At 40.3% G+C, this 17558-nt stretch overlaps 1 protein-coding gene across 6 annotated transcripts in view; it reads left to right on the top strand.

Moving 5' to 3' along the window:
- Calx (sodium/calcium exchanger 3) overlaps nucleotides 1-17558 on the top strand; it is an 84318-nt gene that overhangs the window by 18921 nt on the left and 47839 nt on the right. For 5 of the 6 annotated variants that reach the window (XM_086904773.1, XM_086904772.1, XM_086904769.1 and 2 more), the window contains exon 3: nucleotides 6545-6636. In XM_086904773.1, the coding sequence (XP_086760899.1) occupies nucleotides 6545-6636 (92 nt within the window). Of the gene's footprint in view, nucleotides 1-6544; nucleotides 6638-7716; nucleotides 7734-17558 lie in introns of all 6 variants that reach the window. The other variant, XM_086904771.1, reaches the window with a different exon arrangement.

The following is a 17558-nucleotide window of genomic DNA, read 5'->3' as shown; positions in this document are numbered from 1 at the left end:
AAATAATCGAAACTTCCTTTGCGTCATCGTTCGATATCCTACTGTACGGATGTACCACCAACCTTACCTTCACCCATTCATATCGGCCAGTTTTAAATAATGAAGCATAAATCGTTGGAAAAATAGATAGCGGAAGAAAGGTCTGGACTCCTACCGGCCGTTAGTGACGCGTTCTCCTTTCAATTCGAATCCAGCTTCGACTCGAATGCTTTTCCCTCCCCCTTTTCCTCACGAATCTCATATCGCGCCATCCAAAACTTTCCTGGCTACTTTTCATCCCTCGGCATTCATTCCCTCGAACGCGGGATCTTGGAACGATAAATCTTCATGGCTCGATGGATCCTCGAATTATTACACGCCAACTTGGCAAACTCGCTCGTGCCACGCCAAATTCTCCGAGCTTTTGGAGAAAGAGTTTTGGAAAGAGGACACACCGGGTGTTGTGCGTACGTTGATGATGTACGTTTGTTGGTGTTGTTTCGCGTTGGAACAATTCGCGTTGGAAGTAGAATGCGAAATCTGAACAAGAGACAGGCGCCTCGTAGAGAGGGGGGGGGGCAGGGGGGCTCGAATCGAGGCGTGTTCACCCTCCCGAAGAATTTGGAGGGATTCGAATTATGTCAAGTACAGGCACCGCGCGTGAACTCGCTTTAACTCCGTGACAACCGACACTGAACTTTTACCCTCGTTATCGGTGCGCATCGCTTAATTTTCCAGATATAGGAGGGAGAGTAATTTTAATTCTCTCTGCAATTATCATCTCCCCCCCCCTTTTTTTTTTTTTTTTTGGTTTAACTCGATAAGAAAATTCGAAGATCGATGTGTGAAAAACAAGAAAGAAAAAAAAAAATTATCTATATACAGAAATGCATCGCTTCAGGATATGCGAAGAATAGAAGGATTTAAAAATTTTAGAATAGACGATGTTCGCGATTAACACTAAACCTACCACGCGCGGTCAAATGAAATTTCGTTTTTGAAATTTCGTTTAGAACTTCTTCTTATACAAACTACTTACTGTATCGCCATATGACTTATCGACTTTTTCTATAATGTGGATACAACCCATTTTTCAATATTCACAATATTAACATTCCGTATTATTTACTTCACGAATCCAATTAGCTAAAAATCTCTTTCTATATTAAGATACAAATATTTCTTTGCAGCGGTCATTTGACCGCTCATGGTAGGAATAGGTATATACGAAATGTCGATAGGTTTAGTGTTAAGAAGATGCCAACGATAAATTAATACTCTTCAAGTTATATTCTCAATCTCTCGGAATTTAGATTTCCTCTCGGGAGCGATTCGTTCGAGATTGTTTGAAGCTCGCACGAACGCTCGCGTGGATCTTGGCTTCGAGGTTGACGCAACTCTCAAACGCAAGTTTCCGCAACGCAAGACCGCGATGCAAAAAAAAAAAAAAAAAAGGGAAGAGAAAAAATAGAGCAGCACATGCGAGGAGACGTCGAAGCGGATTCGCGTTTGCCGCATGAAAACTCGCACACGGAGATCGGGCATTATTTACCCTTTCCATCCGAGTGATATTTCAGAGCGTCGGTTGTTCTCGTTGAAAAAAAAAAAAGAAAGAAAGAAAGAAAGAAAAAAGAAAAGGAAGGGAAAGAGAGAGGAACGTTTTGATTAACCATCCATGGCCATGGTAATTCTCGAAAAATCTCGGTGCGCGTTTTCTTTTAACGAGCCCTTTTGGTGGACGTTGCGGCTGAAATACACCGACTCGCGATACACCGTTCCGTTTAGAATTATTACTAAAACATACGCATACGGTTGGAATGGATTGTGCATTCGAGGCAACGAGAAATATATTATCGTTGTTGCTCGCAAATGTAGCAGAAATTGAAGATAGAAGAAGGGGGATCTCTCGCGAGTTCTTTCCGCATACGTTTCGAGGTTCGATCGAGGCCGTATCGATTTCTCATTACAACACGTGCTTCGTGGCGCGAGTTAAAGGCTTCTTCGGTGAAAAAACGTTCGGGTCGAAACGAAGGAATAGACTCGTGTCGCTCGTCACACTTCCCCAACTTGTATTTCTACCTCTCTTTGTCGATCTTTTAATCGTGGAATGTTTAAATTTTCGTATCGATGGAAGGAAGGGACGAGCGAGGATAATGGTGGAAAAACAGTAGGAAAAAAGTTTTCAACGAAATCTTCTCCCAATCGAGATTATAAAATCGAGATTAAAATCGGATCGGTTTTAAAGATAGACAGGATCGAAATGCTTATACCGCGATGGAATTCCACACCCAGGATGGACTAAGCTTAAATTTTTGATGCGTGCTTACAAGAGATCGACTCTGTCGAATTTATTGCTTGGGCGAAGGACGTATATTTTGGATCTACCATTTTTTTATCTTACTTTATTTTATTTTAACCACTCGTCGAACGAAGATATTCAACTTCTCTGGCTATACATATAATCAAGTTTAAATCATCGATTTCCAACGCGTACGCTTATCTAACGCGATCCCGTGAAACGTTCAAAAAGCCTTTGCAAGAGATACGAGTTACATATATTTCCATAGCGAAAAACTCTAAACAAGCGCTACCACAAAGGATAGGATTCACGAACGTTGAAAAAAAATCGAAGAACCGTCTCTTTATCCGTCCAGCGCATCCCCATTCTATCTACTCGTATCCGCTTCTCATATTTCGCTTGTGAAAAAAAATCGAGTTTCGTATAGATTGGATTCGACCTCGATTCGAGGACTCGAAGCGGGATCCTCCATGGATCGACTCATTGAGCGTAGACGTAGAGGAGAGAGAGAGAGAGAGGGGGGGAAAAAAAAGGAGAATCTGAACGAAAATCCGCGTGAATCAGTTTTTCGCGATGGTAGAAATATTTTTACACGTTACGTATCGATATTCGCCCGTGCACACGATGAATTTTCAGAAACGACACGATTGCTTTAAAGATAGGCGAAGAATTGGAAGATCGACGCGATAAACAAAATTATTAACCATCCGTTACTCGATCTTCGATGTCCCAATATCTGTATGTAAATTTGTAAATCATTAAGCCGAAACCAAGTATCATATTTTTTTTCTTGATCCTAATATCCAAGTCTTTCTAATTCGTAATCTCGTTTCTATATTACTGTTTCGAGAAGTTGAATCCAACGATCCATCGAAGGATATAATTACGCGACACGTGGTCAAAGAGGGGAAAGAAGCGATTTGAAAAAAAAAATGGTTACCAATCGGTGGAGAGAGAACGTGTCACGATATTTTTATCGCGGTTAAACGATACGAAAATGGTCGTTTCTGTCGAGGGCAAGGCCGACGGATCGGTCAACCTTGGCCGAAGGTAGAGGAGATGAGATAGGAAAATTGAATTCTTGCACCGCCTCCGTAAATAGGAGGAGGGGTTCGTCCTCGTAAAATGTAACTCTGTTTTTGCCCGGTGACAAGATTGGAAGGGAAGAATTTTATTCCACCGCCATTTCTCGCATGGCCGAGATTGCCACGCGTCTCGTTTCTGGCGGGGCGAATCTTGTTTACACGGGGGCCGCGTATAAAGTTATTCCTTTCATTTCCATTACGAATTCGTTCCTGTGGAGGTTTAACGCTCGTCCCAGCGAATTGCGGCGTCCAAAATGCGCTTCCATATGGAATTCGCATATCGATATCGAAAAAAATCGCTAGATTCTCGAGCGAATGACTTTTCTTATCGTCGATTTTAATTTTTGATAAAATTCAATATGTATCTAGAAGTCTTGTATTATACGCGTATTAACGAGCAAATTTAATTAGACTGTTTATATTATACAGAAGTTCGTTTAATTCATTTGTGAATTTCCATTTCGTTGACGATTCATTGTTCGTACGAAATACTTTGCCTGAAACGAGTAGTATACGAGATATTAAAAATTCTGCGCAGAGGCAGGAAATGATAATTGCTTATTCCTATTATTTCCAATCCGATTTCACCGGGATACGAAATATACTTTACAATTATATTTCATTTCGATTAATTTTTCTTTTTTATTATAATGCTTCCATGCTATATTCGTAAAACACGAGTCGATAAAACTCGAGTAAAGGTAAGTAAAGGAATATTATCGTGAAAAAGGACATTTACGAGGTTCAATATTCGATACTCGGATCCGCAAATATCGATCCCGAAGATTATTCGGCTCGAGCACCATTGGCACAGAGGAGAAGTGGCCTTAGTCAATTTTGAGGATGGCGAATAACATTCCGAGCACCGTGGCTCGGTTGGTGTAAACAGGCCTAACTGGGTTAATGCACATTTGCATTAACGCCGGTCATCGTCGTGCGCAGTTCCGAATAACGTTCGAACGTGTCGTTCATGACATACCTCGTAACGCAAATTAAGAGTGAAAGAGTGGCTCCGATCGGGCTCCAAGAAAAACTTGAATATCTCGTGGTGACGAAAACGTTGTAACAATCGGTGCGATTATCGTGACGAAGTCACTTCGAACGAGCAGAGTCGCCGCCAAGTTTCCTCGAAAACCTTTGCTCCAAAGGTTTTCTTTCCTTTCGATAGATTCAATAGGTTTGGAAATAGGTTTTCAAGAGTGGAAAATTTAGCGAAATTATCGAAAAATTGTTCTATCAAGTTTGCAACGATCTTTTTGTCAATTTTTCTCGAGAAGAGAAAATAGAATAGTTTTAGCGAAATTTTCGTCGAGAAATTTTCCGCAAAACGAACATTCAACAATGTTCTTAATTATCGAGGTTTCACCTCTTACCGAGGTTCGATCATTGTTGATTCGACTAATCGACGGTGGATAGTCTAGGTTTAAAGCTAGTTGTTTGGCGCCTCGTCGTGTGGTCACTGCGCGTACACAGAAACGAGTGTACATCGATCGATGCGATATAGTTGTATGTAGCCGCAAACTGTCCGTACACTTCGAGTCAACGGGTTATCGTCGCTTCAAGTCTAAGGTCAGAGTTATTTCGGGAAGACTTTGCCTTCGACGAGCCGTGGATATCGAATGAAAAATACACCCGTTCCTCCTCCATCGCTGCTACTATTATTGAAGAGAAAAAGAGAGAGAGAGAGAGAGAAAATATTCCAAGAATTTTTCCGCTCCAGATAGATATTTTTTGTACAGAGCGACGGATAAAATTCGTATCATCGTTGTAAGAGAGATCTTCCATTTAGCCACATTTCAATCAGCTTCTGAGGCGTCTGTGCACACACGATCCCATAATCGAGTAACAGCCGATGGAACGAACGATCCGACGGCTTTTGCCAAATTAGACGTTCAAATTTGAAATTCAAATCGATTCAGACTGGCAGCCAAATCAATTTACCGTGCCGTCTCGCTGCGACAACGCCGAAATCTCTCGTCGATTCTCCACCGACCTCTCGTCCTGCCATCTCTCGTCCACCACTCGTCGCGCCCCTAAACTCTTTGAAACGCAACAAGATTGACGTTAATACCTTTGTCCAAGGGGACTCGAGGCGAAATTTCAAACTCTGGGAGCCTTTTCACTTGAATTTATATTTCAACGGTATTTCGAAAGGGAAACTTGGCTAATCGCGCGTTCATTCGTCGTTCGATTGACGCGTCCCGATTAATTATCGACGCTGACATTGTGTCACGTTCCCTGCTCGCTTTATGACGATATCGATACCGGTTAGTTAGCGTAATGTTATCGTAACTCGCGCTTACTGAGTCCGATTACTGGGAGCAATCTAGAGTAATGATCGCGATATACAGAATTTCCACGTTGTTAATTCGAGGAGACAATCGAAACGGGATCTCTCTAATCCGTTGCGTTTAATGGATACTGGCGGCAGAATACGTGAAATACGTCTTAAATTCAACGGGATTAATACAACGGGTCGTTGGAAGATCACGCGATCTGTAATTACAAAAATAATAAATCCCTTTGTATTTATGTATTAATCTCTCTCCATTAATCCTCTGCGAGCAATCGTATTGTTTTTGAATACCATGTGTTTTTTTTTTTTTTTTTACTCTTTCCTTTAACTCGTTCGTGTTGAAAAAGCGTGACAAAAATTCGATCGTAAGTCTTCTTACAAAAGATTCTTTTATGACAAATGATCGTCGAGTTAAAAATATTGGAAACATTTTTTTTTTCTTCAAATAAAAATTCGTTTCGAAGAATCTTTAACGACGGAACCTTATTCCGAGATATTAAATTATTAAATATAAATCGTTGGAAACCTAGGAAGGATTAAATCCAAGAAAGAGCGAGAAACGGAGCTGTTTAATTTTGCAACTCGGACGTATGAAATTGAGACGTCTCGAAACAAATTCAATGGAGTGGAAAAAGTTGCGTCGCACGCCTTGGGACCGGAAGTTGCTCGGGCAGCAAGGAAAGATCGACGCTTATTTTAAGGCTGCTGCGAGGTTCTTTAGCCGTTTAGCCGGAAGTTTAGCCCAACTTTACCTTCGAACTTTCTTTCGAAACTCGGGATCATGTGATGTGATCTCGAGCCTTCGCGGATTTAATAATCTCGCGGTGTATTTGTTTTCTTTTCTTTATTTTCTTTTTCATTTATTTATTTATTTATTTCTTCCAGAAAAGAGATCACGTTGGAGATCATCGAGGAAGATTCGTACGAGAAGGATGCCCTGTTCTACGTCGAGCTTGGTGAGCCACAGTTACAAGGGGGTGAGTAGTCTTTTTCTAAATGTATCGTATGAGAATAGAAGGAGATTCGTAACTATGAGTTTTTTTCTTTCTCTGCGAGGGGACTTCAAAGGAAGGGACGCGCGACAACCATTTTTCTTTCACGGTTTCCAGAAGTGGAAATTGAAGAATTTTTCAAAGCGAATACGCTCTGTTGAGACGGGAACGTCAAAGGGGTGGTTCTATCTAAAATTATTAGAGGACTCTAAAGTGATCGTTGCCAACGTAGGCGAAGAAAAAAGAGGCAGAAAATTGGCCGCAAAATTTGCTGACAATTTTTCTTTTTAATTAACATTTTTTTTTTCAATCGTAATTGTCCGTGAGATGGGACGAGTAATCTTGTTTTTGATTAAGAGCGAAGACGAGAAACGATCTCTGAATTGGGCACATTTCGGTGTCCTCGATATTTCCTTACTTTTTGTACTTTGTATTTTGATCATTTTTTTTTTTTTTTAATTTTTCCGACGAAGCACGCTCGAATCGTTGCGAATTTTTTGCTGATTGCAGTTTTTCTTTCGCGAGAAAAGACCTTCGATTTGGTTAGTCGCGCGAAATCTCGAGTTTGAAACGGGGCGAATTCGAGGGACGCGAAATAAGTGGATCAGTGATCGAGATTAAATGGAGCGTTACTCGAGAAAAATTAGCAGCTTCTCTAATTCAACCGGTTTCTCGAATTCACGGATATTCCTTTCTCCTTTCGCCACGTATTTAATTCCCGTGAAATTAGCATTTATCGATCGATAGATCGGGACAAGGTTAACCGAGCTCCCTCTTCTCCCATTGGATTTTGTCCTTTGTCGTTTTTTTGTAACTCGTGAGTGTGGAATGAAATTATTGATCGAGGAAGAAAAATGGGAAAACGTGTCGTCCTTTCCGTGAATTGATTTATGTCCAATTGATGGAAACAAAAATTAAAAAAAAAAAAAAAAAAAAAAGGAAGAAAAATCTTCCAATGAGAATTTTCGTCATCGAAAAAAAAAAAAAAAAAAAGAAAAGAAAAGAAACAAGCATAAAATCGTTAATTATATGTGTAATTTGCTTCACTGCGTTTGTCGCAACTGGATCCGATGTGAATGGACGTAAGTCTGATTTTTTTTTTTTTCTTTCTTTATTTATTTAACTCGAAGCTGGATTCGATTCCTTTCGTTGGAGCTTCTCTCCAAACTGTTTGAATCCGTGACAAACGGCATAGAATCGGTTACCAGCACGTGCTATCTATAAACGCAAACCAACTCAGTAATGGCTCACGTACATTAGAATCTCTCCAATCCGATACAGAGTGTAGTTGCTTTGTACGTACCATTGTAACTCTGCTCGTTCGTTTCGAATTGCTAGTTCAGCCGCATTAAGCCTGGTTTACACTTGACATCCTCGCGAAATAAGCGACGGTTTAAACAGCAATTTTCCTACAGCCCATCCTAAATCACGTATAATACTTTAGAAATTCGATTTGAATCTGGTAAACATTCCGCATTCAAGTGGAGCGGAGACGAACGAACGAATCTTCGCCGCCCCTTTCGCTTTGTTTTTCGAACGACGATTACGATTTATGTATTTTCGATCATTTCTCAAGTTGCTATCCTCGAATCGAAAAGTAAAGAGCACGGAAGAATATATTCAACGAAGGAAATAGGAATAAATTTCGTGCCGATCCCCTTTGTTCCATTGCTATGTCGCCTAAAAAAAGGCGATTATTTAAAAAGAAGAATTCGCGGGTAAATATACTAAATAAGAGTCCACATCTTTACACGTGTATAACACTTTGCACACTTCGATCTTGAATCATTTCTCTTTACACCTGTACGAACTCAAAAAGTTGTTATTCGTTCGAATAATTTGGAAGGACGATGCTTCTCGAAAAAAACCACTTTGCAATTCTATAATTTCGATCTTGAATCACACTTCTCTCCTCCTTTCGTTCTGACAAAAATAACGATGATGGTACGCTTCTATTCGAAGGATTAATAATACTTGTGCGCGAAGAGAGCAGAGCTTAACCGGTGAAAAATACTTATTGGAGAAGCAATGGAGCACACGCGAATTCCTTGGAGAATTGTCACGGAGAATCCGATAATACAGCAAGAAGGTTCGGTTAACAGGAGCGAGCGGGGCGTGGCGTGGCGTGGCGGTGGAGGACATCGATTCGCTCGATTCTCCGCATTCCCGTGGCACCGATTGCGTTCCAATCCTACGCGAAACGAAAATCCAACATCGAGAAAAAATGGAAGATATCCTCGCGGATATCATCGTTACGTCGAGTGGATCGAAACAACCCCCCCTCCCTTTCGAAGGAATGCGCTTCTCGTCTCGCAGAATTCATCCTTCGTTCGTTCCTCTTCGGATGACAGAGAAAGAGAGAGAGAAGGGTTTGGACGATCCTGGAAACGGATTTATGACGATAAAGGAAAAACCCGTTATCTATCACGAGCGAATTTTCGACGGATTGCCTCTGGGCGGATTCTTAAAAATCGAACGAAATCCCGTGAAAATTGAAAAAGACAACGGAATAAGGTGGAACGACGGATTTGGTGGAACGAAATATTGCGGTAGGTTTTCGAGTTTTCTTTCTTTCCCGATCGCATATTACGCGTAGCATGTACGCGGTTATGTGCCGCTCCACTCATGAATATGGATTAACACGCGTTTCGCCGCGGATGATATACGGTTTAATATCGTTTAATTCGCGGTAAACCATTATTTCGTGTTACTTTATTCGTGCATACTCGTTGTTTGTGGTTTGTCCACCCATCTTTTCGATGGAAGATGAATCGCGATATTTGATAACGCGACGTTGAAAGGCGTCTTGTGAAGATCGATTTCTCGATAATAGATGGAGAGAGGGTTGTATTTATAACCGCTTGTTCCAGAATTAATTAATTGGTTAATTAACGGACGGTTAGCTCGGAAAGGAAGTCGATCAAGAATTCTCGAGAAGAGAAGAGATCTGGAGGAAAGAGAGCTTAATGGCCTGTTGGTAAATGCCTTCCGGGTCGCGATCGTGAAAAGGGGGACGGGTTTTAAATCGTGATGAAATGTTCCGATTCGAATATAATTTCGTTCACGATTAAGCGGTGGATGGTATATACGGTATCTTCGTTCCACTTTCGTCTTTAATCGGTTATGTATTTTACAATTTGTCGTCGAAGTCCCTGGAAAACTGGCTCGTCGAGTAGCACCAGGCTTCGCCATCGATCCGTAAAATTTGATTTGTTTTCGCTACGTGCCTCACCTACTTAAATTAAGTCGATTTAACAATTTGTCACTGACAGTTTTAATTTTCGAAATTAATATCGAGATGAATAAATTTATTAATCAATTCGAAATATTGTCGTCGATAAGAGCGATGGAGTTTCTAGATCGAGTTTAAAAAGAAAAAAAAAAAAAAAAACAATTAGAATTTCTAACCGATAAATGATCGATCTACTTGCTAGTTGTCGAGATATTTTCTTTTTTTTTTTTTTTTTTTGAAATTAAAGTCAAATTTGAAAGGCGCGTCGCGTATTGCACTGACAGAAGAGCTTTCCTCTTAACGCGAATATGATTTTTTTATAATCGTGGCCACGAAATTAAACGTATCGATGGGAATAAATAACTTTCTCTCGGTGACCTTTGCCCCGATATTCATCAACGCAATAATTGCTCTTCTAAGTCTAAAGTAATTATATCGAAGGAAAATTTTATACCATCACGAAGGTTGTTTAAAAATTATTTCAAGGATTCTTAAAGCTGATGTAAAAGTTTTTTTTTTTTTTATAAAGGAAATTTTTCTTGCCGAGGAAAAATGCTGAAACTTTCGAGAACTAATTTCGCTGCTCGATCAGATTTCCCCATCGCGTAATCCGTCAGAATTGTATAGTTATATAAATTTTTCTATACTACCGGTAACGTCTAAATTACCCGTGCGAAAAATTTTTCGTATGCAATTATTAATTGTTAAACATCGATTATTAATTTTCGAGATATTTTATTTTCAAGAAAAAATTAGACACCAGTTTAATTACACAGAATCTGCTATCCAAATTTGTCCTCTATCCAACCACACATTCAAAAATCATCGAAATCGGTTTATCCTTTCCTGCAATTACCTATGTGAATGATCTTATCTCGATCTTACGTTGAATGCAGGAATTTATTTAAACGATCACGTAGATAACGCGTGCATTCAACGCGACAATAGACGCCCGTGAACCCCGTAGATAACGAATCAGACGGAAAATTATGTAACAGTGTTACACGCTCTCTTATCGTTTGATAGACGACGAGTCTACGAACGGCCTCGACAGTGGTTTCTGACTTCTGAGGCAGGTTGATAAGACGAAGTTGCGTAATTAGAGGAGGGGGAGGAGGAAGATATGAGGGCAGGAATCCAACGACCGCGTAACAACGTTGCTAATTGACCATCTCTGGTAACGACACGATCGTTACGATTAATTATGCCTCGTGTGGGAATTACGCTCGTTAATTTTCGGTAAAGAGTTGCTCTGAGAAGAGATTTTGACATATTCCGTTGCGACACTTTGCCCTCACTTTTGAGAAAATTACACAAAGTAACGGCCAAGTTTCGAACTGAAAAGTAGATCGAAATACATTCATATTCGATAAAGTCGAGAGAAGTTTTTATCTCAAATCGTTGCAAAGAGAAAATTACACGTTGGAACGCACGCATTCGCCACGATTTGGAAAACGTTTGATAGTTGAGATAACGACGAGGATAAAATTTCGAAGCGTTCGTTCATCGAGATCGTATCGAGGCGAAAAATACCGAGTGATCTGGTGAGAAAATATCGAAGATAACGTTGCAAGTGCAATGTAGACGACAACAAGTAACACCATCGATATCATTCTGATTGATTTTATATACGAACACATATCGTAGTGGATTTTATCAGTGAAGAATGTGACAGAGGGTTCAAAGGATCGCGCGAGAAGATTTAAAAATTTGAGGAAAGTAAAAAGAATCGAAATTGCATCTTGCATCAAAATAATTACAAATTTAAACTCTGTTATTCTACAAAAAAAAAAAAAAAAAAAGCGATGATCCAATATCAAAGTGCAATCGTTAATTTTTCAATCTTCGACCGCATAAAATTTAAATGTTTTTCAACCGATTTAAAATAAAAGGTTTCGATCGATACGATTTACGAGCGGGATGATCAAGCGAGGGAGAGTTAAGCTGGATGGACAAGTTCTTGAAACATTTTATCTCTCTTGCGGGCGATTACAGAAGTGACGAGGAACGAATTCATTCTTTTTCTCGCGATGATAAAAACGTAATTCGATTAATTGTAACAACGCTACGTTACTATTATTAATAAATCGATAACTGGTTAATATATATCTGTCTCGTATTAAAAATTAATTTATGGACGCGGCAAAATAAATTGCCGCCCTCGTAAAATAAACATGATTCGTGACACATACTAATCGACGCACGCGTGTTTATCGTATCTCGTTCGAGACTGATGCTTCAATTTGCGAAAGTATTTTGCACTCGCAAACACTCGAGACGCGAATTATTTATCTTCTAAAAATCGAAAAAGTAACTAATAATATATATTTTCTTTCTATGATCGAAGTTTTCCAAAAGAAAAGAAAAAATGTAAAAAAAAAAATGAAAAAGAATTTACGTTCCACGTCATCATTGTGCACGGCCATTTTTTTTGTACTTTCGTTCCATTTTACAATTATATTTTGCACCGATAAAAAATATAACCTATAACCGCAAAATGGTGGGGATTATCACTTTTTAATGCCGTATATCGTGTTAATAGCGCCATGAAGCGAGAGAAGGTATAATAAAAAAAAAGTTATCGCGAGAGAATTTCTAATTCGTAATTATTGACGATCGCAATGTGCAATTATTAATAATAGAACAAGAGTGGTGACGTAATATCCAGCGCGTCATTATCAACGTCCCACGTGAAATGATGCCTCGACCTTACATAAACGATGGTTGGACGTTAAGGGATATTAATAAATCCCGTGCATCCCGGAGTGAAAGTGAAATTGATGGAAGAACGGCGAGGAAGATGGTGTATAGGGATGGTTATCGATTCGAGAAAGTTGTTGGTGCAGCGACGAGTGAAAAGGGGGATCGAGAGTTTTTTTAATCGAGGGGAGGGGTGCGTCGAACGTTTTTCTTTCAGAAACGGAAAAACCTTGCTCCACTTTTTTTTTTCGCGCCAGCGCCAGCGTTGAAATTCCTACACGATTCCTACCCCGATATTTTTTCCCCATTGCTTCTTCAATTCACTTTGATTATCAATTACTTTCGATTATTCTATTCCCGTTGCTTTTAATTAGGCGGTGGGGATGGGGGGAGGGGGATGCAAGGAAGATGCAAAGATTTGTACGGATTTATTGCTGATTTATCTTATATGTCTGTTTTAGATATAGAGAACATCGAAAAAGAGGAGGAAGATTAAAAGTATAAACCGTTACCGCTCGTTGGATTCGTGAATTTTTAAATGAAAATTCGATCTAACTCGAATTTAAACTCGAAAGGACGTCGAAAACTGGCCAAACTTTTTCCAATATCCGATATCTTTTCGATAGATCGGGACAAGGGAATCGTGCGTGTTTACCGATTTATGAATCATTTCGCTGAATAAATCGAGGAGGAGGAGGAGGCAGGGATTGTCGTTCGAAACGGTTGGCATAAATCAAAAAAGAAAAAAAAAAAAGAAAAAAAAACGGTTGACGTATGAAAAGCGCGAAAACGGGCGCGAATTAACCGCATCGGGACGAAATAGAGATCGTAATTTTAAGCTTTTACCGCTGAACGTTCACCGAACCGGGGTGGGGGCCATTAATCCGTCCATCACGCTTTTTGAAAACCCTTGTCGCCGATGCTCGACCCAATGTCGCGTCCTTGCCTCCATTTTTTCTCTCTTTTTCTTTTTTCTTTTTTTTACGAATATCGAGAATCCTTGCTTTGTGCTGCACGGCGGGACAAAAGTGGAAGCGGAAGATAAAAAAAAAAAAAGAAAAAAGAAAAATAAAGATAAAAAAAGGAGGAAGAGAAAGGGTAAGGACGAGTGTCCATGGTAAAACGGCGTGGAATGACGACGCACTGGTTTTTCTGCCAGTCATCTGGGGAATTAGTTTCGTTTCGTTTCGCGTAAAAGAGAATGGAGGCAGAAAGAGAGAGAGAGAGAGAGAGAGAGAGAGGGAGATTCCGGCTTCGTGCTTTTCGTCCACTTTGTTTTGCAAGAATAGATCGTTCTCTTCGCTATCTGGTGGTCCCTTTCCGCGTGACCCATATTTTTAGCGATGCACACGTTCTCGTCGTCGTCGACATCGATGGCCACGAACCAGAAACGCACTCTCGCAAGGAAAGATCGCGTCCGAATATCGAAAATCATGGCCGGTTTTGAAACGCGCGGATGAGACACGTAGATGAACTAGGAATAGTATATTTGAAGTGATGCGACGGTGAAGAAAAGGTGATACGTGAATACCTGAGCTTTTTGGATAATATATTTCGAGTCCACTTTTGAAAATTAAGATTTTTTTTAGACACTTGCTTGGATTTCGAGCAGCTTTGGATATCTGAAAATCGCTGGATGTTGGAAAAATACGTATTTGGAGGGGACAAATATCGTAAATATCTACGCAAACTTGTAGGATCAAGTAGAATCTGTACATCTGGAAACGATCAAATCGAAACTGTTCTTCTGTTTGCTATCATTGCTAACAATTCTTCGTCTCCAACTTGCTATACGAGTTTATGAGAGCTTATGCTGCTTTATTTTTTATTTTTTTTTTTTTTAGGCGTTCAGTCTACGAGTTAGCGATCCAGAAAATCTGTTTCTCGTCGCGTTGCGTAGGCGCAGAATCGAATTAGATGCCGGTTTTATCACTGCTTTTATCGTTGGAAGCCAGCTCCAGTCGGAGGATGGTTGCTTCTTGCCTTTATATATTTCGCGTGGGTGTAAGAATCTTGGTTTATAGCTCGTTTAATTGCGCGGAGGAGGAGGAGGAACGTGATGCAATAACACGATAGCGAAGGATACTCGAGGATCGTAACGTTCAAGGTCGAATCCTTGTGTTGCAAGGGAAACTCGTATTTCATCTCCCTCGAACGATCTCGTCAATTTCTCTTTGTCAATTTCCCCTTGTTACCATAACACGACGATCGTGATAATTAACGAGGAAACCTTAATTCCGAGCCGGGGGAGATAATCTCGCGCGACGAGAGTTCACGAGAAGTTTTCGATAAGTTTAATTAAAAGGGCGGAAAAGTTTCGGCGTGGCCGTGTTTCAACTTGGATTTCAACCGCCCTGCGATTCTTTCTCTCTCTCTTTTTTTCTTCTTTTTCTTTTCGTCCTCGAGACGCGTCGAGAAACGCGTATAAAATATTCCTCCTCGTATTCTTCGCCCCTTTCAAACAGACTTTCGGCAAGCAAAGAGAACATTTCTCGCCATTCTTACAACGCCATTCTCCGTGTTTCTCTCCCTACTCTTCCGCGTAATAATTAAAACTCGCGAGCGTTTTTAACCTCGAACTTTAACAATTTGCCAATTCGTTAAGATCGTGCCAATTGTTCGTTAACTTTACGAGGATTGGAAAGAAAAACCTTGGAAAGGAAACGGTCGATCGAAAAAATCGATCACGATCTCAATTTGTGGAAAAGAAAAAATGGGGGGAAAGATGGAAAGTTTGAGGTGGACAGATGCGGGAATAATGGGATTGATTAAAAGCGGCGGTAGAAATTCAATCGAATTAATTGACCCCTAAGAGTTTAGGGAATGGAGAGCCGATCGATTTGTGCCGGTGCATTATGGGGCGGTGTGATTTACCGTGGCCATCGAATCCGCCGTAAGACACCGCCATTCAAAATTGAACGGAACTTCGGCCAAGTTTTCTAATAATGTAACCGCGATTAAACACGAATCTCCCTTCCCCTCTCTTCTCTTTATCGATCGTCGGATCACCTTGAATCGAGCCCTTTCCTCCGGCTCCTCTTCTTCTTCTTTTTCTTCTTCGATTCGTTGGCGGCGTGGAGGCGGAATAATATCGAGCGAGAAATGCCCTCCTCCTCCTCCTCCTCAACTTCTTTCTCCTCATTGTTCCGTTTGTTTTCCCTCCGCGGGAGGGAAGGAACCAATAAAAGGACAATGGAACGGAGGGAACAATCGAGAAATCCAATGGATCCTCGCGTCTTTTTATTTATGAAACGTCGAAAAATAAGATTTTTATTAATTCTTCGGACACCTTCTTGGCGCTTAGAGTTATTATTCCTCCGTTCCGTGAGATTTCTTATGAAATTATTTCTCGCGGATCAATAATAAAGTTTTGCTTGAGATTCACCATTGGTATCGTTCAAGTGTTGGGGATTAGGAAGAATTATAATCGAATCTCGACAAAAGTGTGCTTCGATAAATATTCTCCCAAATGTTTTCGAATACCTATGATTTCCAACACTTGAAATTTTTCAACATTTTGGACTCTATGATTTTGTATACCTAAGATTCGAAACATCTGCGTGATTCGAATGCATATGCGTGATACTCGAGAAACTGTTCAAAATTTTGAACACTTAATTTTATTTTTTAAATGCCATCGATTTCGAATATCTACGATTTTTAATATCTACAATTCTCGATACAATCACGATCGCAATATCAATAATTTCCGACATCAGCGATTTCCAATACTGCCAATTTCCAAATTTAGCCTCAATTTCGAGTACAGCAATAATTTCAGATATCCAACCAGATTGGAAAACTTTTTGACGCGAATGAAAAAGGATGAACGTAACGGTCTTTAATATACCTGTCCACGCGCAGTTAATAATAACATTAAACGGAACGAGTCAAGACGAAAGAAGGATAAACTGTAGCGATGTAGAACTATTAACGACCGGTTTAATCGCGACTGGATACAATTCACGAGGTAAAATACCGTCCGACAACGTTTAAAACCTTCCCTTTTCGTTACGTTAAAGTGTTCCCTTGTGACTTTTTTCCCCCCTCTTTCCCTCTCTTACGTCTCTCTTCGTTTCCCGTGTTACAATTTCCAAGAAATATAGCCACGGCCTCAAAGCCGGTGAAAAATATGGTGCACGTGCGATACGCGGTACAAACCAGCCTTGCCTCCAACCTTCTTAAGACCCGCTTTTCCACCACGGTTGAAAAAGGAAACACGATGGTTCGCAGTAAATCCACTAGTTTTTCTCTCCCTCTCTCTTCTCTCTCTCTCTCTCCCTCTCTATCCCTGTCTCGTGAAATTCCGTTTGAAACGAGCGCAATTAGCTCGAACTTGTGTATTTTTCATTAAGGGATTGATCAATCGAGTAGGAGGAGGAGTCTCTCTTCCAAATCGCGTGGTTGATTGAATTGGTTGAAAATACGAGGACAACGTACGATGGAATCATTTTGGTGATTTTTCGTTGAAGATAAATGAACGATAAATCGGGAGGAATGGAATCGACTCGATGGAAAATGTCGAGTCGAGTGAATATCGAATCGTATTGTGAAATTAAAGACGTGCTTAATTATCCGGATATTGGGAATTATCTGGAGAAATCGATTTACGCTTTAACTCTGGTATTTATTCGTAAATGGAGAGAGCCCTCAGGTTTCACGAGGGCTTAAATGAACACACGAAGGGGGTGTTGGAAGGCTTGTTAAAGCGGATGTGTCGATCAACCGTTCGAAGCGTATCGTAACTGAAAATGGAAAATCGGAGAAACCGATGGAAAATTATACGCAGGAGTATTGGCAGATTCGAAGGTCTCGCGAGAAATGAGAAACGCGATGAAATATTGAGAGGATGTGTACGTGTATGCGCTGTGTATACTTCGTGTCTCGAGATCATTCATCGGAGGATTGCGTGAGTATCGCGTACTCGCAATTTTAATAATTCAACGGTAAAAGAATTTTAAAATCGTCCAGATAT

The sequence above is a fragment of the Apis florea genome, unplaced genomic scaffold (genome assembly GCF_048593485.1).
Source record: "Apis florea isolate Af1SG1 unplaced genomic scaffold, ASM4859348v1 contig_2350_pilon, whole genome shotgun sequence".
NCBI classification, from domain to species: Eukaryota; Metazoa; Arthropoda; class Insecta; order Hymenoptera; family Apidae; genus Apis; species Apis florea.
Note: the sequence above shows the minus strand (reverse complement) of the source record. Positions and strands in the feature narration are given on the sequence as shown.